The following is a 21,627-nucleotide window of genomic DNA, read 5'->3' on the forward strand; positions in this document are numbered from 1 at the left end:
AGTCCTGGTAACTTTTTGGGCCCGGAAAGCTGTTTTGTTTTTTGTTGTGTTTGCATTCAAGATCTAAATTTTCAAAATAATACAATGAAACTATCAATGCAAAAGCAAAATTGAATGGTTTGTGGGCTAGAAACTGTGCTACTATCCAACAGGTTTTGTTTTTAAAATTTGCCTTCGGGCCCGGAAAGTTTCCGGGTCTTTCGAGAAACGAGCCTCTGGTATTTTATTGGTGGTTGTATAATAAATACATGTATCACACAGGTATGGTTGGAATGCAGTTGCCTCATGGCTATGACGAGCCTGCACAAATACAGGATGCGGTTAGTCTTGTTGCAACAGCCCTTAATACACTGTTAGCTACTGGAAGAAGCTTAACCCCACCTCCTGCCAGCTGCCGTGAAACTGCTCAGTGGGATAGTGGCAAAACTCTATTCGAGTAGGTGTCTTATTATTAGAGAGATTTAGGGCATCTTCACATGAGCTCGGTTGAACGAGCTGGCCCGTTTACTGGGACCAACTGCTCTTTGGATTCATATGAGAAATTTTAGCCCGGTTTCCGTGATGAAAAAAGGCCAAGGATCCTCGGGACGAGTTTCTGGCTCGAAATTCGATAGATAAACCAAATACGGATAAACACGAGAATGTAAATGAATGTGAATGTAAACTTTGACATTTGAGAGATTAAAAACTTTTTTTGCACCCACTGGTCACTTCTTTAATATGAAAATAAAGTAAAGGTTAAGAAATTTCCTTTCATGAAGGTTCAAAACAGTGCTAAGCTAAGTTCTATTCTTGGTGGCGATTTCGTTGGCGAGATGGTTTGGCGGCGAGGTGACCAGATACCAGCTGTAAATTAAAACACAGGGAAAAATTTTTTAAAGCTTAACCTGGCCGAATACAACCGTCTCTCTTCGATCCTCGCCGCTTTGGGACGCGTAACATCGTACATTGTTAAGCAACTTTAATATGCTATCATCTCTTTAAACTAATGTTTGAGGTTCAATCTTGACAAAAGTACCAATAACAGTACATATTGTAACATAGAACTTTAAAGGATATGTTTTGATGGACAAAAGTCATATAGCTTTAACGATAATGAATTATAAAATTGAAATCAATTTATAATAACGCACAGTAAGTTCTGAAATAAAAAAAATGTATAAGGTAAGTGATTAAAATAAAATAATTACGACATAAATAATTGTAATAAATTATAATAGTTCATAGGGTAATAATTACAGCTTCATAATAGTACTTATATTATCTTATAATGGAATGCAGTGAAGTCTAACTGAACGAATTTTGTTTTGTTTTTGCAGCGAGCTAGTAAATACCAACGTCACTAATGGAAAGACTGGGAACTTGATATTAAACAGGAAGGGTGATCGTATAAACGCAGTTTATCAGATCGTAAACCTTAAGAATGCTTCAACTGATGCACAGTTAACAGTTGTTGGAAGCTTTGATAATGGCGAAGTATCATTTAATGATACAATTATTTGGCCTGGAGGACAAGACGAAAAACCGGAAGGAATCTTTGTTTCCACTCACCTGAAGGTAAAGTGATATAGGGTATGTTCACACTTAACCTGTATAGCTGTTGTGCCACACGAAAACCATACCATGTACGGTGTAGGGCTCTGTTCACAGGTAAGAACGGCGATTTGGGCGCGATTTCTGTAACGGAACGAAGCGGTGCAGCGCGGATCTTGATAGTGGCTCGTCACAAATCGGATAGGTTTCTGCTACTCTTCGTTGCAATGTGAACAGGTGTTCGGAGCGTTTTACCTGTATAATTAAATGAGCAGGAGCGAGGACTGAAACCCACTGATGCGGCGGAAGTAAATATATTTAGGGGAGTGGGCTGGGAATTAGTGCTCCAAAACCCATCGACCGTCCAATTTCTCCGGTATGTTCGATGTGTGTGAACGACGTTATCCAGCTCTGTGCCATTGCAAAGTTGAATCGCGATCTGTTTCGTATAGTGAGAAAAATGTATCGTTGAAGCCTTACTAAAAGCTCCCGGACAAACTCCAGGACAAACCTTTATTTCAAACAGTTTTTCCTCTTCAACGCTTCTCTGAACAGTGAAAGAACCTGGCACAGTCAACTTTCTCTGAAAATTTCAGTCTGAAATAGCAAATATTCATTTTAATAATTATGTGATGTTAAAAACTCGACGGAATTTTTACAAAGAATTCTTTCGCTTTTTCTTTTTCCAGAAATTTTGTATTTCTGATGTCCCATATCTCTTTACATATATACATATGCTAAATAGTTCATTGACTACAGTTTATTAAGTTTAACACGCTACAGTAAACACCTGCTAATAAAAAACGGTACTTTTTCACTTTTGGGGGTATTAAAATACCCAAAATTTAGCCAAGCAAGATCAAGCAGGTTTTATATGTGGGTTATTATGATAAACATTTTAACCAAGGATTGTAACGTTGAGTTGTAAATTAAAGTACAATAAGAACATATTGTACTAAACTGTGTATAAATTCGGTAATCAGTTTTGTTAGGGTTACAATAATAAAATTGTGAATGATAAAAAAAATAGTTATTTTTATGGTAAACAACAATTATCTCCTTCATTAAAATTAAGAACCTAATTAAGAACCTACTTAGCCTAAATTGCCAATAGGCAGCCCAAAATAAAAGAACCTATTTTGCCAGACTTAAAAAAAAAAGTGGGTTCTTATTAGCAGGTGTTTACTGTATTTCATATATTTGGGTCTACTTTTACCTAGCATAACCTATTTTCTGTAAAATCCTTATAATGACCCATAATGTAAGCAATTACGTCAGAAAATATTAGCTTGTTAGCATACACATTTATTTATTTATTTGGTTCATTTCTGCAGGTGGTGACCTTGGTGGGTGAACCGTTTGTATTTATCAAGTCTATGCCCGAGAGTGGTAAGTGCAGCGATCTTGATGATTTGGACCAGAAGCGGAAGCACGTCAGATGTACTGGAAAGGTGTATGGAGAACATGCTAAACTGGTGTCTGCTGACCAGAATGAACACTGCTGTTATGGTATGTCAGTAAGAACTCTCAGTCATACACTTCTTTTTCTCCACAGGCTAACCAAGACTTGGCGGTGGAGCTCTAGGGTCAAGTTAGTTTATAAAACTTTTACAAGTGTAATTTAGAAGTGAGGCCATTGTTGTAGGGTCCCGAGACAATGGCTACTCTTGTAAATTACACTTGTAAAAGTTTTAGTAGAGAACTTTAGATTCGAGGACGAGGACGACATTTAATTTTACGTTTTCTCGCCTATTTTCTAAAAATAGACACCCCGCAAAGCTTCATTGACTTTATTTCACCACAAATGTTAGTACGCGAACTAACTGAATAATAATATTCCTAACATTTGATAACTTGTTTTCGCCAGCAAGACATTCTCGCTAAAACTCGTAGTGGAATGACGATGGCTATCACGTTTTCCCGCCAAAATGACGTTGGTTCGCGCGCGTGCACTACTTAGTATTGGGAAAATCTCGTTCTCATAGTCGTCTTCGTCTTAGAATCTAAAGGTCTCTATTAAATTGACCCCTAGAAAAGGGAGAAGAGAGAGTGAGGATAATGTGATCGAGCGGAAAGCGCAAGGGAGGATGGGAAGGAGAAAAGAGGACAGAGGTTGTTTACCATTTACACGTGTAGACCGACCGGTCGGTTTTTGGTGTGGGTAAATGGTAAGCAAAATTTAGAACGGGAAAATTTCGACGCGGAATCGCGTTTATCATTTGCGGAAATCACCCATTTGCCGAAAAATGGCCGTGAAACCCTAAACTGGGTATCAAAGATGGCTTTCAAATAATGGAACACGAATTTCCCTTTGAAACATTTTGTCCTGAAAAAGAGGACTACCTTTTTAGAAATTCTGTTGCTCCAGGACTTTTTCCACTGGAAGTACCCGAAATGTCGTGTTCCTGTAACTTTCCAACCGGATTTTCTGGAAACTATTTCTAAGTGATGAAACATGAAAGAATGTCAATGGTCCAGTTTCGAGTTAAGTAACATAAGGGGTTATTTTATAGTCTTGCCACCTCACGTCAGTCACTGTCAACAACAACAGTCCTATTCATTACTAGGCTCACCCGGACGATCAAACTCAACCTACTTTTGAAATGACTCCTGGGCTCAAACCTTTCACAGTATTAAGTTTATCGATTTTGGAATTCATCTTCACATAATCTTTTTTTGCGGTCGAGTGTTCCCATTTTGAGCTGAAATAAATGTATCGACATGTTGATGGAAAAGTATAAATACTTAGAGTTTGAAGTAAGCCATGGGAGTTCGCTACTTCAGCTTAATTAAAGAAAATATTTTCTCATATTTACTAACCAAAAGTTTATAGGAATCGATTGTCCGTAGGTAAATTCTCTATAATATAATTACAAGACACGTAACTTTAAAAATATGGTCATTTCGAAGTAAAAAAGGGCTTTACTTTTGGAGGATATTGCTTGGTAAAATTACTTTCAGTTGAATCTAGACCTTTGCAGTTGCCACCTTTGGACTTTGGATTATTGTTTTGTTCCTCTCTATGTCTTCAGGGTTCTGTATGGATCTTTTAAGACGCCTAGGGGAGAAGGTAAACTTCACCTATGATGTTCATTTATCTGAGGATGGAAGTTATGGTTCTCTTAGGAGGGTAAGTACAGATTGATGAAAACCTTCCGAGGGCAACGAGGCCACGAAAATTTTATTTAATATTTTATTTATTTATTTATTTATTTATTTACCAGCTTTTCTGGACACAGGCCTGCCCAGAGGGAATGTGCACGAACGGGACTCATAGGTCCCATGCAAGGTGCCATCCCTGCCCAATCCCACAACCCGTAAAGGTTGGCCACACCACCGGGGTCTACGACCCCTACTCTTTTCGAATAGTGATGTAGGTTCTTTTACGTCCCACAAGAACAAATCAGTGAAAGTGCTGTGAGACGGGACCTACGGTTTTTCGTCCTTATCCGAGAAAACTAGAAAGTCTAACCATTAGCAGATGTCATTACGAAGGCAGCACTTTCTTCTCAGTTATTTAAAGACCCTGAGCGTTGGTCCGGCCGGGATTTGAACCCGCGACCTCCCGCTCGACAGACCGGCGCTCTCCCAACTGAGCTAACCAGGTAACGGTCAAAATAATTTCATTGTCTTAAAGTCTAGACTCTAAAAAAGAGTTTCATAGTTGAGTTTTCAACATTTTGCAACTCACGCTAATGATAATATGTCACGCAGCCGTTCGTGTGTTTGTCGCGCAACGTTCCTCAATTTTCGAAGTGATTGTTGCGTGGGCGAGCCAGGCAATGACTGTCTGGGAGACCAGCCTCAGCATGAGTTAGCAAAATCTTATAAATTCAACTCAACAACTCACGTATTACACCTGATTTGAATGTTCTGTAAATTAACAGGTTAATGGAACAGATACGAAACGCTGGAATGGCATGGTGGGAGAAGTGATCGATGGCAACGCAGACCTCATTGTCGCTGCCTTGACAATCAATAACGAAAGAGCTGAATGGATTGAATTCTCAAAACCTTTCAAGTATCAAGGACTTACTATACTTGTTAAGAAGGTAAAGAAGACAGTTTCCCTTGTTTTGCTTTTTTGTTGTTGTTGTTCTTATTTTTGCTTTTATTGTTTTGTTTTGTTTTTTAAACTTTATCATGTCTCATGCGTGAAACCAGGCCAAAAGGTTTTTATTCCTGTCGACGAGATTCGAGCTTTATCATAAATTTTTATCCATCGCCCTGCGGAGAAAACTGTGTTGAGCTAGACCGCATTATTACTCCTATTTTAACGGCTTCTTAGTCTGTTTTTAGTGCCCAGAGCCGGTTTCGAGTTTATTTTGGCTATATTTGTCCAATCAGTTGATTACAAAAGCCACACCCTCGGTCAGCTGTCTTTGTTCCATTTTAACCACCACAACCAGTTATCTAACCCACACTATAGCCAAATTAACCTGCCAGGAGTTTCCGTTTTATTTGTTAAATTTGATTCCTTTACTCATTTTACTTATACCCCTGAATGCCACTCTGCTCAACCAGCACCTTCTCATTACCAAAGTCTTCGCGACTCTGTAGTTAGGTATTGCTGTGCAAATATGACGTGGGTGTTGCACGTTATTCTACAGTTATCGCTGTAGCATGGGGGAGTGCATACAAAACACATATTGATAAGATACAAGCTAAGCAAAACCATTCTGCTAGGCTTATTTTCTTTGCCACCACGTATGGTGAACACACAGAAAGTGCACTTCCCCTGCTAAATTTATTAGACGTTCTTACGGTACATAATGTTTATCGATTTCAGATTCTAAAATTCACGTACCTCTGGCATAAAGCCTCCTGCCAAAGCTGTTCTCAAACTATTTTCAATATGCCAGTAATGTCCACAAATACAATACCAGATATGCATCGAAACAGAATCTTTACGTAAAAAAAGTGCGAACTAATACGGGGAAACAAACAATCGGATATGCTGCATGTACCACCATCTGGGACAAAATTCCCATAACTCTTAAAGAACTAAACACATACCAATTCCAAAAACAATTGAAACCTTATTTGCTGTCAGAACAACATAGTTAACGTAACTTAAGCATATACTCTTTCTTTCTTAATACATTGTATTTTAAAACTGCTTCTTTGGAAATAAATTCTATCTCAATTCTCTAAAACTTTAAATTCTGGAGAACTGGCTAGAAAATCTTAGGATTATTTCAGCTCCAGGCGTTATTAAGTACAAATAAATATACATTTTTTCTATTTCACGTGAGTATGTAATTAATTAAGTACAAGGTGAATAAAGGTATTGTTGTTGTTGTTGTTGTCCAGTATGGCCTGAGAAAACAGCCGACGCCACTGGTTTCCCCGCGAAATGACGTCTGAGGAACGACTGCAGAAATTCCATTCTGATAACGCGTCACTACCCTGACTTGCTTATTGCTTCTGATTGGCTGGAGCAAATTTTCCACGCGGCACGACCAATCAGAAACAGGTCATCATTATGGAATTTCTGCAGTCGTTTCTCGACGTCATTTCGCGGGGAAACAAGAGGTGGCGTCGCGAAATTTTCGGCTGTTTTAGGCTATGTCCAGTACAGCATTGATAGCACTAGTGTGGTTCAGCTGCCTTTACTAAGCAGCTGATGCACCTTTCCCTTTGAAGGACCAAAGCACAAATCGGCTGGACTCCTTCCTCCGACCGTTCCAGATCAACTTATGGCTGCTGGTTTTACTCTCCGTCCACATAGTAGCTGTCATACTGTACCTGTTAGACCGGTTTAGCCCGTTTGGCCGGTTCAAACTGGCCCGGAAAGAGAAAGAAGAGACGGCCCTTAATTTATCCAGTGCTATGTGGTTTTCTTGGGGAGTACTTCTGAACAGTGGCATTGGAGAAGGTTTGTTCTCAAAATCAGTAATAATTCGAAAGACAAAGGAAATTTTGAATAAATAATAATAATAATAATAATAATAACAACAACAATAATAATAATAGTAGTAGTAGTAATAATAATAATAATAATAATAACAATAATAATAAGTAATAGCAATGATGTTTTAATAATAAGCTTGTGAGTGTGATCAAATGCACCTTGCATATTCATCTAACCAATATACAGCTGATTCAATAAGGGTTGCTTTGGGCATCGGGAATTGCGCATTGGGAAGCTATTGTTTAGTAATCACTCAAGTAAATCATTGCATTGTTCCATATGCCCAAATGCCCAATGTACAATTAGATCTGGGGCGTACTCCCTTAGATACCGTGAAATTCCGAAAATAAGCCCCGGGGCTTATATTTTTCAAAGACCCTCTTTGATTGGCTTATTTTTGGAGGGGCTTATCTACGGAGGGAAATTTGAGTTTCAAAATCGATTGGGCTAGTCTTATAGTTGGAAGCAAATTTACCGTTTTTGCTTTGTATTTGAGGGCAATTTTCCAAGTACAAGCTCCCGGGGGGCTTATATTTGGAGAGGCGATTTAATAGAGGGTTTTTTCCGTTACCGGTTTGGGGGGGGGGGGGGGGGCTTATATTTGTAGGGGCTTATACATGGAGGGGCTGATTTTCCGGAATTTTACGTTAATCTCTTAGATAATCGCTATCGTAGCCTGTTATTCTTTTTCCTTTTCTTCTTGTTCTTGTTCTTGTCCTTGTTCTTTTTTTTTCTTTTTTTTTTTTACAAAATACCAAAGTATCAAGTACAAAGTAACTCCTCAACGAGGCTTTCCCTTTCTTCATTTCAGGGACGCCCCGTAGCTTCAGTGCTCGTGTACTCGGTATGGTGTGGGCAGGGTTCGCCATGATTATCGTTGCCAGCTATACTGCTAACTTGGCCGCCTTCCTCGTCCTTGATCGACCTAAAGCGGTGGTCAGCGGTATTGATGATCCAAATGTGAGTACTTTGTGTGAAAATAATATTGTCATCGATTTTTCTTCGCAGTTTTCCTTAACACTCAAGCTAAGATCTATCCTCGGAAATTAGGGAAAAACCTCGGACACCGTGTGTAGCTTAGATCCTGGTTGAAAGCTTGACCTTACAATGTTGGATCGAGTAAAACAGATGTAGAAAATTGGAAAAAAAAAGGCTCATTATACGTTTGTGGGAACGTACCCACCTACCCTTCCCCTAAGCCAACATTAACACTTGCTTCTCCCTTGGGACAAAATGTTGGCTTAAGGGAGGGGTAGGTGGGCAGTTTCCCAGAAACGTGTAATGATGGTTAGTGTCGATCTTCTTCGTAGCCGTTCTTTATTCTGTCACGCAGTGCTTTTCCCTTTTGCGTAGGAGACCGGACCATAAGGTGAATAGACAAAGAGCAATCAAAAGCCACCTCTTTCACTCACTGAACTAAAATCATTATTCAACTACAATGAAAATGGTAGCATAAAATGATTTCTGTTGCTAATAGTCGTCAAATTTTGAGCATTACCTGTACAACAGCATACACTTCGACCATGTAGAGAAAATTTACGAAGATGATTGATTTCCTAAAATTGTCTCCAACTGAGAACTTCCATTACTCTAATAGCAAAATTGAACATAACTTTTGCAAATGTTCTTGCATAAATGTGGATTGACCAGTCCAAAATGTTCACGTCAGTCTTAAATGTTCAATCGCACGTTATTTGCCGAGAGTGGGGTGGTCTTCGCAGTTTAGCCGCGAGCTGTTTGATTCAATACTCACCGTCTAAAGGTGATGATTATGTACTTATTGACTGGGAAGACTGGACGGGAAAATAGTTGGCTCGAGACCGAGCGTAGCGAGGTCCGTGCGTCCTAACGGAGAGCCAAATATTTTCACGACCGGCCCAACCTAACGTAGTCAGTAACCATATTATCATATACCCGTTGTGTTTTTTTCAATTTTTCTGACGGAAATAACCCGCACCGTATCAGTACGCTTTTCTAGCAGGGCCGTATGCCCTATCACTTAACGCGTGCTGTCTATCATACGGGACTTTTCTCGTATGGTTTTTCAACGAAATTGCGAGCGGGGCCGTACGGTTCATATGATAAAGTTTCTTGTGTGTGTTTGTTTATGTTTAGTTGCGCAACCCTTCTAAAGAATTTAAGTACGCCACCGTAGCCAACAGCAGTGTAGATGCTTATTTTCGCCGGCAAGTCGAGCTGTCGTCCATGTACACCTTCATGGAAAAGTATAACGTGAAGACTGCTAAAGAAGCTATACAGAAAGTTAAGAACGAGTAAGTTAAAGGAAATCGTAAGCTGTGTTTGTGAGAGATCATAAAAAGGGACGATTTTCACACACGAATGTGTGCGAATACTGTTAGAACAGTAGTAGATATTGGAATTTTTGCAACATTTTTTGAAACATAGAGGCAATAAATCAAAACGCGGTTGCAGGAAACACTTAACTCAGTAACTAAAGTAGCGATTTTATCAGTTATTAAATTACTGAGTTGTATTTTAAGAGTTGGCTTGCCCAAGAGTTTGATTCAATCAGTTACCTATGTGACAACGAATGTGGCTTTGAAAGTCACGAACTTGTAGGTTTGTTCTTTGAAAACTCAATGCTGTGTTTAAAAGCTGGATTTGCGAGAGGCGGTTCTTTTTAAATTTTGCCTTTTCATTTCCAGGGAATTGAAGGCGTTTATCTGGGACTCCCCTGTGTTGTATTATGAAGCTTCCGAGGACTGCACTCTAACTACTGCCGGGGAACTGTTTGGACGATCAGGCTACGGAATCGGAATGCCTAAGGTACAGTCAAACCCACTGAATTACGGACACCCGCTTAATACGGACACCTCACTATTACGGACAGTCTGGTTTGTCCCTGGGGAAATAAAGCCTTTATATTTTCTCTAAATTCAACCCGTTTAATACGGACACTTTCTATAGCCCCCTCAGTGTCCGTCAAGGGAGTTTGACTGTATGTACTACGGACAGAGTGTGGATGAGGATACCGCGGTAACTCTACATAAGGGACTTTAAGATAGGTCACTACGGTAGGCTGGGACGGTTGGATGCGTCTACGGGCGGCCTGGGGCCATTACGGTAAGAAGCCGCGAAAAGTTTCAATTTAAGATCGGACAACAAAACAGAGGACGGTGAAGTCATGTGCGAAACTCGCTTGTGATTTCTTTCGCTTAAGGCTCAATAACTGAAGAAGAGTTTCTTATTTTATACGAAGAATTCCAATCAGAAGAATAAGGGTACAAATAAAAGCTAGCTAGTTTTCAAAACTGTAGTCGATGTTTTCATTTGAACTTTCGTTTCCTAAGCCAACACCTTTTGAGTTAAAAAAAATCTTTTCTTGATAAAAATACAGTTTTAAGTTATAAAAAAGACGGCTACAATCATCACTGTTAGGCCCAGTTGAAACGTCGAACTTCTCCTGTGCCGAAACTAAAGCACAAATTACTAAAATTTATTTTCACTTGTTTAAAGCATTCTAGACCATTGAACATCGTGTAAATGAATCGAGTTCGACTACACTTTTTAACCATTTGAGTCGACCTAAATAGGTATTAAGTTCGGTACATGAAAATATCAACGTTGGAACTGGGCGTTACCTTTCTTTTCGGCAATTTTCCTCTGCCATGGCGGACGACACAGACGACATTAGGTAGAAACAAGCAGTCGCCATGCAGCCGGGAGCTAAGTTATGAATGAACTCAGACATTTTCGCTTTTTTTTTTTTTTCATTTCACCGATAGGTAAATCAATGTAAACACAAGCCAACCAGTTGGCTACTCAGTTTTAGAAGAAAAGTGACAATAAGTATGCATGAACTCTTATCGATTTCACCGTTGTCTTCACGACGAGAAACCGGCAAAAACATACCGTCCCAGAAGGACGACGGTAAAAGGTCACGCGTGTTTTGCGTGACGTGACATCTATCTAACCGTCCCAGGCGACCGTAATGACCTATCTTAAAGTTCCTATATACGACGGCGACGGGTTCCGGCGATCTCACACAAAAAGTGAATTCGCGCTGTTTCAAACTTCTTTGCTCTCATTCCATCTCGTCCAATTTGTGAAATGTTGGCAAAATTTTTCTCGGGTTGAGTTCTAAAAGACTGTGTCTTAAGTTCAGAAAATAGAAAGTAAATCTGTTTTCCGTGTTCACGTCCTTCAGAAAACGTGAAATTTGGAATTTTTGCGTCGGTGGCAAATAAGTAGTTTTTATCAAGGTAGATTGGCCACCGTAGGGGGATTGAGATGTTGACGTTTTTAGCCTGCGAGTAGGCTCACTTGTGCGAATTCGGCGAAAATTTTTCTCGATGGCGGCTCTGCCGCCAAAATTTTCCCCAAACTCGCACTGGTGAACCTGCTCGCAGGTAGCCTATTCCAGGCGTTCTGATAGTAGAGCGAGGGCGAAAAATTGACTAGGGGGGACTAAAGAGGGAAATGGGGAGGGAACGCGTACGAATTAACTTGCTCCCCACTATCTGAACGCCTGGAACAGGCTAGTTCGAAGACTATGGTGTTTTGAGCATTTGTCCTTCTTAAAATGGGGTCCCGTCTCAAGTAGGAGATGTAAAAATTTTGTCCTTTCGTGCTAAAAATATTGAGACTGATAATGGGGTAGGTAGTGAGCAATTTTGTGTAACTTTCCATTCTTTTTTAACAGGGATCTCCTTGGAGTAACGATATATCCCTTGCTATTCTCAACTTTCACGAGAGCGGCGTGATGGAGGAATTGGAGACCACTTGGATTGACACCAAGAAATGCGCTGAACAGAGTAATTCGCCCGCCACATTGGGGCTCAACCATATGTTAGGTATGAACTATCGACTTGATCTGGTCCTAGTTGTTCAAATGCTGGATAGCGCTATCCACCGGATAAATCACTATCCAGCTGATAACCATTAAGGAATCCAATTGCGCTATCGAGTGGATAGAGATTTATCCGGTGGACAGCGCTATCCACCTTTTGAGCAACTGGAGCCTGATTCCTTTTCAACGACGTCCGACGTTATCAGCGTTGTTTGATCAAATTGTGCGTTGCTGGGTCTGATTCGTTCTAATAAATCCGCCCTCCACAAAATAAGTCGTTGTATTCCAACCGACATTACCAGAATCTCGTGTTATGTTTCCAACAAACCTTGGCATCTTTGTGCTTGTTGACTTGTAGGGAGGGTGCTTCGGCTAACGGGTTCATATGGCTAGCAGTGCTAAACCTCGGACATTCATCATTTTCTTTCGGTTATTTTACAGTGTAACCTCGATTTAACGAACCTGTATATAACAAAGACCTCGATATAACGAACGACTTTCTTTTCCTCAGTAATAGTAAAATATATTAAAAAAGAACCTCGATATAACGAAACCTCGTTATAACAAACAAATTTGTCAGTCCCTTCGTTAAATCGAGGTTCTGCTGTATATAAAAGACGCAATAGCAAACAGCAGAATAGACGCTGAACTTAACGATGGCCGTTCTTAGTGAAGTGACGTTATCAGAGATGGTACCCCCTCACCCACGCGATCATAGCCTGTTCCAGGCTCTCAGATAGTGGGAGAGACGCGAAAGAGTGGGAAAGACGCGACTTTCCTGTTCGCGCTTTCTCAATCCCTGCGCACCCGACTATCTCGGAGCCTGGAACAGGCTAACGCTATCAGTATTGCAGGGCATGTTTCAAGGCGACTTTAGGTCTCAAATACCAGAAACAAATTTTAGGTTGTATTCGGCATTTTTGCCATCCTCTATAATGCACCTTGTTTGACTTCGAAAAATTTCCATAAGCATTCTCTTCAATTTCTCTTGGGATGACTTTAGTAAGAAGGAGAAATTGTAAACAAGGGTTGCGGAATTTTTTTTTTTTCAAGGGGGTACACAATGTGTTTGGTGAATGATGTGCAAATCGAGAATGTGTTCAGTACGGTTGGCAACAAGATCCTTTTTTTGTTTCTTATCTTCCAGGTGTGTTTATAATGGTTGCTGCCGGAATTGGAGCTGGCATCGTGATCATCATCCTTGAAATCCTGTACCATAAGCACCGTGGCTGGAAGGAGGAGCAAAAAGAACTGGCCAAAAAGACAACGGACAAGTGGCGTGCAAACATTATGATGATGAAAAAGGAACGCACAACTAACGGTGGCCAACCTGTCAATGGAGTCCTGGACTCACACTCGCCTCACAGTGATGGCATAGCACGCAGAAATCCCATCTACAATGCTGACAATCACGTGGACGGCACGTTCACTTATAATTAGCCGACCGGCAGAACAATGTTCTCTTCACGTGCAAAACATGTTCTTTGTGGACGGTAGTGTGTAAATATGGTATTTACTTAGGTGTTAGGTTCTTGTTGTAGATTTGCAATAACACAACTTTGAGACGGTTCTTTAAGAAAAGACCGGCGGGGGTAACAATAGCCCCCTTCCCCTCTCTAAATGAAGAAGAGAAAATTCTTACAAACGAATGTTGTCTCAAAAAATTCCTGCAAGCGGTTTTGCGTAACAATTGTGTAGACAATGACAGGTAAAAACTCCTGCACCATTAATTTTAACACTCCTTCTGCTTATTTCTAATAGCCCACGTTCGATATATCAAAATTTTAACATGACTCCGAGGCTTTAGGGGTCAAAATTGCAAATTTTTCACTACTCCATTGTGTCGCAATTGCCAGACGAGATTTGAGCACAAAGAAAACCCAAACCAAATATAGAAAATGACCAGGAAGCCTCGTAGTCCTGTTAGAATTTTAATATATCGAATGTAGGCTATTGGCCGCCCCTTACCCCAATAAGGTACATATGCTTGGCTTCGTATCTGTATGATCAGTAATTCGCGAAGCAAATATGGTCACTTGAAAATGACTTGCTGTTGCAGATACATTGAATTTAACTGTATAAGTAGATTTACCACGACAACGGAAGGTTTTGCTAGCTTCTTATTTATTTATTTATTATTTATTTATTTATTTATACTTAAGAGTAAAGGGTTGTAAAATATACATTAACAATCGAAAGTTCCTACAAGGTCGAAATTCTTATTATATGTCCTGTTTCGAATTTGTAAACCTTTTCGTAGATCCACTTCATTCCTGCAAGTACACACAATGGAACGAGGTCGAGGCTCGGGTGGACGATTTTATTCAAAATTACTTTATTTTGGGTGCTTTTGTTCATAAGAGGTCTGAAAGAGTCTATTCCCCCGAAGGGGCACTCCTTAAAAGAGTCCATACGGGGAGGTACCTACTTCCTCTCGGGAGGGATTTCACCAGTTGAGGTATATAAGAGGGTAGGGAAATCTGTCATTTCGACCTGCAAAGGACCGAAAATGGCAAACAGAAGTATGTTATGGCTGTCAAAAAGTCAAGAAAACCTCATGTGGTAATGATTGATTCATTTTTAAGAAGATAGTACGTTTACAGAAACTAAAAGGGATGCACCTTTTAAACTTGGTATGTGGGTACCAATTTGTTGTTGTTGTTGTTGTTGTTTTTTTTTTTTCAGTAGAAGGTATACGAAAGGGTTATCTTTTCTGTCAAAAAAATTGCCTGTTTCCAGCGTGGAAACAAAGTTTTTCCCCTTAAATCGATTGGTAGATCAATCGGCTAATGAAAGTAAAGTTTAACAAATGAAATAATGCGTTATGTGTCGGTATTACTCAAAGGGGTAATGTCATTCGAACGGAACGTTACGTCGATAACAACTCTACTGTTGAGTAGGAGAAGTGTAATTTTAAGTGCAAGTTTAACTGTTTAACTGTCTATATTATATATATGCACACTGTGAATAAACAAATGGACAACGAAACAGAGTGGTTTTCCGCTATTTCTATGTAAGTGTCTCCGTTTCTGACATTTATTTACGGAGGTTGAAGTAGTACTTGGAAAACCTTTGCCACACACGTGCCTGGGAATTAACGAGGTTGCAATATAGTGCGGCAATCATTTCTCTAACTTTTGAAGGACTAGCTCAGTTGGTAAAGCGCTTAGCTGCAGTCAGCGAGAGATCAGGGGTTTGACCCATGGGGGCCGGAGCCCAATTGAGAAATAATGCCGCTGTTTTTGCCCTGATAGACCTTCGCGTGGCTCGAATGACCACGTACGGTGGCGGTCGCGTCTCCAGTAGGAAACGTAAAATATAGTGTTCCCAATCAGAAGATTCCGCACTAAATACATTAACATTCAAGGTGCGTCTTTTATAGTACGATCGCGTTATTCAGACAGCAATAAATTCGCTAATTCGGGTAAAACACTGAGTTTAAGGTCAGTTATGAATAAGCTCGCCTGAAGACGTTGAAACGGAGTTACATAGGTATGACCGATTTGTTTAGCTATCCCTTATTTACCTCCTGTTTCTTTGCCTTATTTTCCTGTTCTTGTGTTTGTATTGTTGTCAGGATTTTTCAGGTACTCACGTGGGTACTAGCACTACTCACACTAAATTGAACCAAATGAATAAATAAATAAATAAATACATACATACATACATAAAACGGCTGGCCCGTTAGACTGCGGCGGAGGTTAATACTGGAGCGCTACAAGAACCCTTTAAAATATTACCGCCCCCCAAATGGGAACGAAATTTAACATATGCGTTTATAAGCTTTTAAGTTTATAAACGCATTTGTTTTTTAACACTCGAGAAGGTTGCCGTAAACAACATCCCCCTAGTATCCCACGCTTATTGTTACAGCAAGGAGCCCAAAAGTGTGACCGCTTATAATTTATTCACATTCTTTCGTGCAGATTTAATCCAATCAGAAGCCAGCTGGAAACTGTCCTCGACTTCTGATTGTTAATGTCTGTATAAAAGAATGTGAATTAATTAATGGAGGTCACACTTTTGGCTTTTTGCTGTAAGTTATGTACAGGCAACTTTGCTTTGTTAAGACCATTAATCAACCAGTGATGACCGTCTTAACGCTTTTATCACGATGGTATAGCAGATCCACCACCACTTAGTGGTTTCATCCCACGCTTGTTCAGACAAATTTTGTATATCAAGTTTTCTGATTTGATTTAAACAGTCACGTCAGTGGATTGATGACAGTGGGACTGTTATCATCACAATGGCTTCTGTGATGGATGGGACATAGCAGATGCGCTTGTTCCAGGCCTCTATAAGAAACAACAACAAATAAAAACAACATTTTAAGCCCTTGTAAACATGTATATTTAGATTTCTTGAAAAACGCGACCGCAAATTAAACACTAAACAACTCTATATGGCCAAACTGTCTCACTACTTACATGAACAGATGGACACCTTTTTCAGATGAAAGATAAAATTTTATTCTGCCATTAGCACTGGATTATAAAGACGTAAAGGAGGCGATACGAAAAAAAAAAAAAAAACAGCGAAGAATTCAGACACTTCTGACTTGTCTCCCTTTCATCCTTTCTATCAATCCTTGCATGTTCCGCTGTTTCTAGTGCCATCAGCATTTAACTAACTGCTGAAGAGTACCAGGTCATGGGCATTCGCAGTGTAAGAGGCGTATTATCGCGCTTAGCCGTGAAAGTGCAATATTCAATTTTTGCTTGCAATGGGCTGTTTGAAAATTTATAGCAACACGGTTCTGAGGGTTTCTGAGATGGGATACATAGTTGGAGTGTAACCCTGCATAGTAAACGGCGGGTGTAATATAGTGGTACCTCGATATAACAAACCTCTATATAACGAGGTCCTCGGTTCAAAGAACGATTTTCTTTATCCCCTGGCCAGTAATAAAAAATTTTGTGGAAAAGGACCTCTCTTATAGCGAACAAAATTTTCGAGTCCCTCGGCCCTTCGTTATATCTAGGTTCAACTGTATATCTATGCCACTGATATTATATGACCCTATAGGGTCGTGGGTTCGAATCCCATCTAGGGCTCAGATTTTTTTTGTGTCCTCTTATTGTTGATTCATTATATCTCCCTATATTCCCTTTATCAACTGTATATCAAGCACGATAAAGGGTGTTTTTTGGGAAATCTAAACACTGGGGAAGTTTAGACTGCGACCAGTCTCTCAGCTTTTTTCATTTTTTGGCTCTGAGGAAAGACGGACGACCGCTTGCGGCCCATGAAAAGTTGGTTGAAAAAGCGAACTGCAGCGAAGTGACGCCGAGATTTTGAGGCCTCCCGGAAGCAGGGTTTAAGTACTCACCAGGCTGCCATTTCTCGTGGAAAGTGTATCCTTGGACAGGTCATTGTAGTTTTGCGGAGACAATGAATGTGTGTTGAATAGGTCATGTGACTCTGACCAAATCTTCTTTTTTCTGTGGAAGACCCTTCGCACCTAGGAAGAGATATAGCATATTTAGGATCAATAAAAAGCTATTTCTAGGTGTAATACTATAGTCAATAGTTGGCTTTCAGTTGCTATTCACTAAATGCGTGGCCATGTACAGCACCTTAAAATTCAACTTTAAACGTAACTATTGACCAATAAGATCACGAAATCTAGGGACTGTCAGAGTAAAGCCTATACATATATATGCAATTGGTAACGTATTTTGCCTCTGAAAAACTGTTTTTTTTTTTGTAATGTTCAACTTATGAGACCACACAAAACGCAATATTAATGCAATCCAAGGTTTGATTATCGCTTGAAGTAGTTTCTTTGGTGTTGCGGACGAGTAAGATCACTACATGTTGTAATACGGAAAGATTGAAAGGACTATGAATATCACAGAACTAGAGCACAATTGCGGGCTAAGAATTAATAGTTTCTGCAACACTAAGAAACACTCCTGAAAAAGACGATTCTTCTAAAGATGGTATTTTGATTGTAGCAACTGATTTCAGTTTGCATTTCTTGGTTAGGTTGTTGCCCTTGAAAGGACTGGTTGCGTATAAGGGTGGTAGTCACCCATTTATTTTCCTAGTTTTAACATTGTCATGCACGTTTTACCTTAAGAATGCTTATATTTTACATTTCAGATAAAAACATGATGTAATTGAGTTTAATCGTCATATATATAATCATAATGTATTTAACTCGAAATACTGTCTAAAAGTGGTTTTCGATTCGTACCGTCCATAGTAGACTATAGGAAAAGCTCTAGGATGAGTGTGCACTTACACTTGTTGCGTAATTAACCTTCCTTCCTTCCTTATACCAAGAAGTAAACTGGTATTACTAACCTCTGAATTCAGAAGGCAATGAAAGAGGAAGATAAAGAACCCCTGTAAGAAAAAATAGTAAAAAAAAAAAAATAGTAAAAAATTAAAAAATAATACAGGCAATTGTATATGCAAGAGTCACTCAAGGCATGAAACGGATATTATCGACAGAGGTCCTGTTATATTAACCGTTTTTTGACATTTTTTGAGACAATTTTGAAATATCACAAGTGGTATTTATGCCAAATATCACGTACAAATCATGCTATTATTTGTTTATACTACTACCCACAAAAGGTTTGTAATTTTCACATGTAGGTATTTCAAATTAAGCTGAAATACTACTGCTCTAAGCCAATCAAATTGCAGAAATTTCTCATGTAGTGGTATAAAGACCAAAATACGTGAGTTTTGTCCCACATATATTTCAGACCTAAACGCTGAAGTAACAAATGCTACAAAACACACTGAATTCCAGATTTCACAGGGCACAAACTTCTGCTAATATTTTAACCGTTTGGGTCTAACCCTGTTTGAGGTCTTAACTGCCTAAAACGGGGTCAAAACCATACCCTTTGGGCCACAGCTTACATAGAGAGGCACTCCCCAGGCTGTGGACATCACAGGCGGCCCAAGCTCATTACATGAACGAGGACGTGACTCTTGCTTGCGAGCGGTGTTGTGTTACAAACGGTTATTTACAAAGGCTTGTATGGGATGTAAACGGTTTTTCTTAAAAGAGAGAAAAATGTTATGTTTGTCAATAAAATCGACTTACCTTATTGCCTTGTTGTATTCTTTGTTGGTTGCGCGCGTCTCAGGCCGTTTAAAAGCGTTTTTGGCGAGTTAGCGCTACACCAAAATAGCGCTAACTCGCCAAAAACGCTTCAAAACGGCCTGAGACGCGCGCAACCAACAAAGAATACAACAAGGCAATAAGGTAAGTCGATTTTATTGACAAACATAACATTTTTTCTCTCTTTTAAGAAAAACCGTTTACATCCCATACAAGCCTTTGTAAATAACCGTTTGTAACACAACACCGCTCGCAAGCAAGAGTCACGTCCGCGTTCATGTAATGAGCTTGGGCCGCCTGTGTGGACATTGGTACATATTGGTAACATAATACTTTTTATGTATTTTCTATGTGGTTAGGTCACTTTCACGGACTACACTCCGTGACATTTCGATGTCATCTGGAATATTTCAGCTACTACCTGTTCATCTAACGATCGATGAGAACCATCCCCTTCTCTTCTGACAGCAGTGAAATTAGTTTCAAAATACATCTATGAAAAAGAGCGCCGAATAGCTTTCCGACTGGAACCGACGGATAGATAAAGCGTAAGTACAGGGTTTTTACGTTACGAAAAGTTAACGGTAACGACTTTACCATTGTGCATGACGTATACGAACCTGTAAAGAGTTGAATATGGCAAATAGATACTGGAATGCAAGCGTTTCACTGTTGAACGTCAATACTCCAAATATCCACGTGATGCCCAGTAATGGCAATAGAACAATGGCGGATTGAACACCTGACCTGTCACGTTATAGACAAACACCAAGTTGATCAAATAAATTTATCCATCCAAGGAAAAAAGGAATATCCAGGAGATTCAAGTCCAGTGATTGAGGTGTAATGTTGTTAACATAAGTCGCAGATTGATATTTTTTTATGAAGAATGCATGTTTGACGATAATGTTTTATGCGTTCTAATTCAAAGTCAAGGTTGACTCGTCTACCTTTTAGTGTGAAAGAGCTAAATCAAAACGTAAACGTTGCGAGGAAGAAAAACAATGAAAGAAAGAGCATTCAAATATTTTTTGTTTCTCTCAATGGCGGTTTATTCGTCTCTGAGATCACAGTTCTTAGAAGCGAGCCAATTCGTTGGATATTTGCTGGCTTACCTTGCTGACTGATATTTAGTCCCCTCTATCGTTGTTGGATGATTTAGCCTTAGTATTTCCCTCACAACCATGCCCAGTATAATTGAATTTGCCTAAAATGCAACACAAAACAAAAAGACTTCAGTATGACTTTTCTTATAAAATAAAAAAAGCAAACAAGAGCAACAAATAAAACAAATATGCTTCTTATCTCTGTGCAGTGGATGTGAAGCTTCTTATCTCTGTGCAGTGGATGTGAAACTGCTCCATTAATAGAGATTTTGATCGTGGAAAACATTTTCTCTAATCGACCACTAGTAGTGATATAGCTGACACTCTAGGCTTCATTTAAAAGCCACGGCTTCTAGTCAGTATAATAAAAATTGGACTAAGTACTCCTGTCTTTTACAAGGTACTCGGGTAAAGTTTTCCGATTGCTGGGTCTGATGCTTGATGAAGCGCACAGGAACAAATTCCGATTCTAAAGAGATAAGATAGACTCGCTATTTCTACAGGGTGAAAAATAGACAGTATGTTGCAGCTTTCAGGAGATGCCACCTTATAGTAGATCAAGTCTTTGACCTTACCACAGCAATAAGCAATACCGGTACTACAAAGCTCCAAATTGTTCCCTTCTGTACAGACAACCAACAGCTACAAGAAAACATCACAAGACAAAATCATTGTTTGTTTGAGAAAAAAAATAGGCGATAGAGAGAATGGATTTTGGAACATCTTTGTGCAGTCTTATTCTCTAGACAATCACTGAGATGAAATCGAGCGCCACCCCAATGATCTATCACGGAGAGATTAAACAAAAAATGGCAACATATGACGTAATCGTGGCGTCAATGCTGTTGCTAAAGACAATCAAAGGGTTAATTTCTGAACTTTATCAAATACTTTGCTGCTTTTCTGTTTTAAACCATATTGACGAAAATATTGATAAATGATAGGTCTAGGTATTATAAAATAATTATTCTTTAATTAAGTCAGTAAAATCGTTATGACGTCAAATGACTTTATAATTACATTAAATTGTACACAGTTGCCTTAGTTCTAACAAGGGCAACCCCAATCAATTGAAATTACAAGACTAACTTGTAAAGGGTATGTTTCCCGTAGGCAACAACAATGATGTTTGGGCTATTTTGTAACGTTTCCTCAATTATCATTAACATTCCTTGAC

At 39.4% G+C, this 21,627-nt stretch overlaps 2 protein-coding genes across 2 annotated transcripts in view; one reads left to right on the forward strand and one right to left on the reverse strand.

The window, feature by feature from the left end:
- Nucleotides 1-15,219, forward strand: part of LOC140932606 (glutamate receptor ionotropic, NMDA 1-like) — a 21,829-nt gene extending 6,610 nt beyond the window's left edge. The window contains exons 5-15 of the mRNA XM_073382117.1: nucleotides 262-436; nucleotides 1,320-1,557; nucleotides 2,868-3,042; nucleotides 4,566-4,663; nucleotides 5,421-5,585; nucleotides 7,180-7,411; nucleotides 8,259-8,407; nucleotides 9,563-9,720; nucleotides 10,114-10,234; nucleotides 12,111-12,261; nucleotides 13,405-15,219. Coding sequence (XP_073238218.1) covers nucleotides 262-436; nucleotides 1,320-1,557; nucleotides 2,868-3,042; nucleotides 4,566-4,663; nucleotides 5,421-5,585; nucleotides 7,180-7,411; nucleotides 8,259-8,407; nucleotides 9,563-9,720; nucleotides 10,114-10,234; nucleotides 12,111-12,261; nucleotides 13,405-13,697 — 1,955 coding nt within the window. The 3' untranslated portion in view covers nucleotides 13,698-15,219. The remainder of the gene's footprint in view (nucleotides 1-261; nucleotides 437-1,319; nucleotides 1,558-2,867; nucleotides 3,043-4,565; nucleotides 4,664-5,420; nucleotides 5,586-7,179; nucleotides 7,412-8,258; nucleotides 8,408-9,562; nucleotides 9,721-10,113; nucleotides 10,235-12,110; nucleotides 12,262-13,404) is intronic.
- Nucleotides 15,220-16,501: 1,282 nt separating this feature from the next.
- LOC140934255 (uncharacterized) overlaps nucleotides 16,502-21,627 on the reverse strand; it is a 33,683-nt gene continuing 28,557 nt past the window's right edge. Inside the window, exons 18-23 of the mRNA XM_073383915.1 lie at nucleotides 21,026-21,092; nucleotides 20,460-20,551; nucleotides 19,965-20,091; nucleotides 18,570-18,611; nucleotides 17,590-17,721; nucleotides 16,502-16,555 (exon numbers count right to left, since the gene is read on the reverse strand). Coding sequence (XP_073240016.1) covers nucleotides 16,502-16,555; nucleotides 17,590-17,721; nucleotides 18,570-18,611; nucleotides 19,965-20,091; nucleotides 20,460-20,551; nucleotides 21,026-21,092 — 514 coding nt within the window. The remainder of the gene's footprint in view (nucleotides 16,556-17,589; nucleotides 17,722-18,569; nucleotides 18,612-19,964; nucleotides 20,092-20,459; nucleotides 20,552-21,025; nucleotides 21,093-21,627) is intronic.

This window comes from Porites lutea, chromosome 4 (assembly GCF_958299795.1).
Source record: "Porites lutea chromosome 4, jaPorLute2.1, whole genome shotgun sequence".
In the NCBI taxonomy this organism is placed as follows: Eukaryota; Metazoa; Cnidaria; class Anthozoa; order Scleractinia; family Poritidae; genus Porites; species Porites lutea.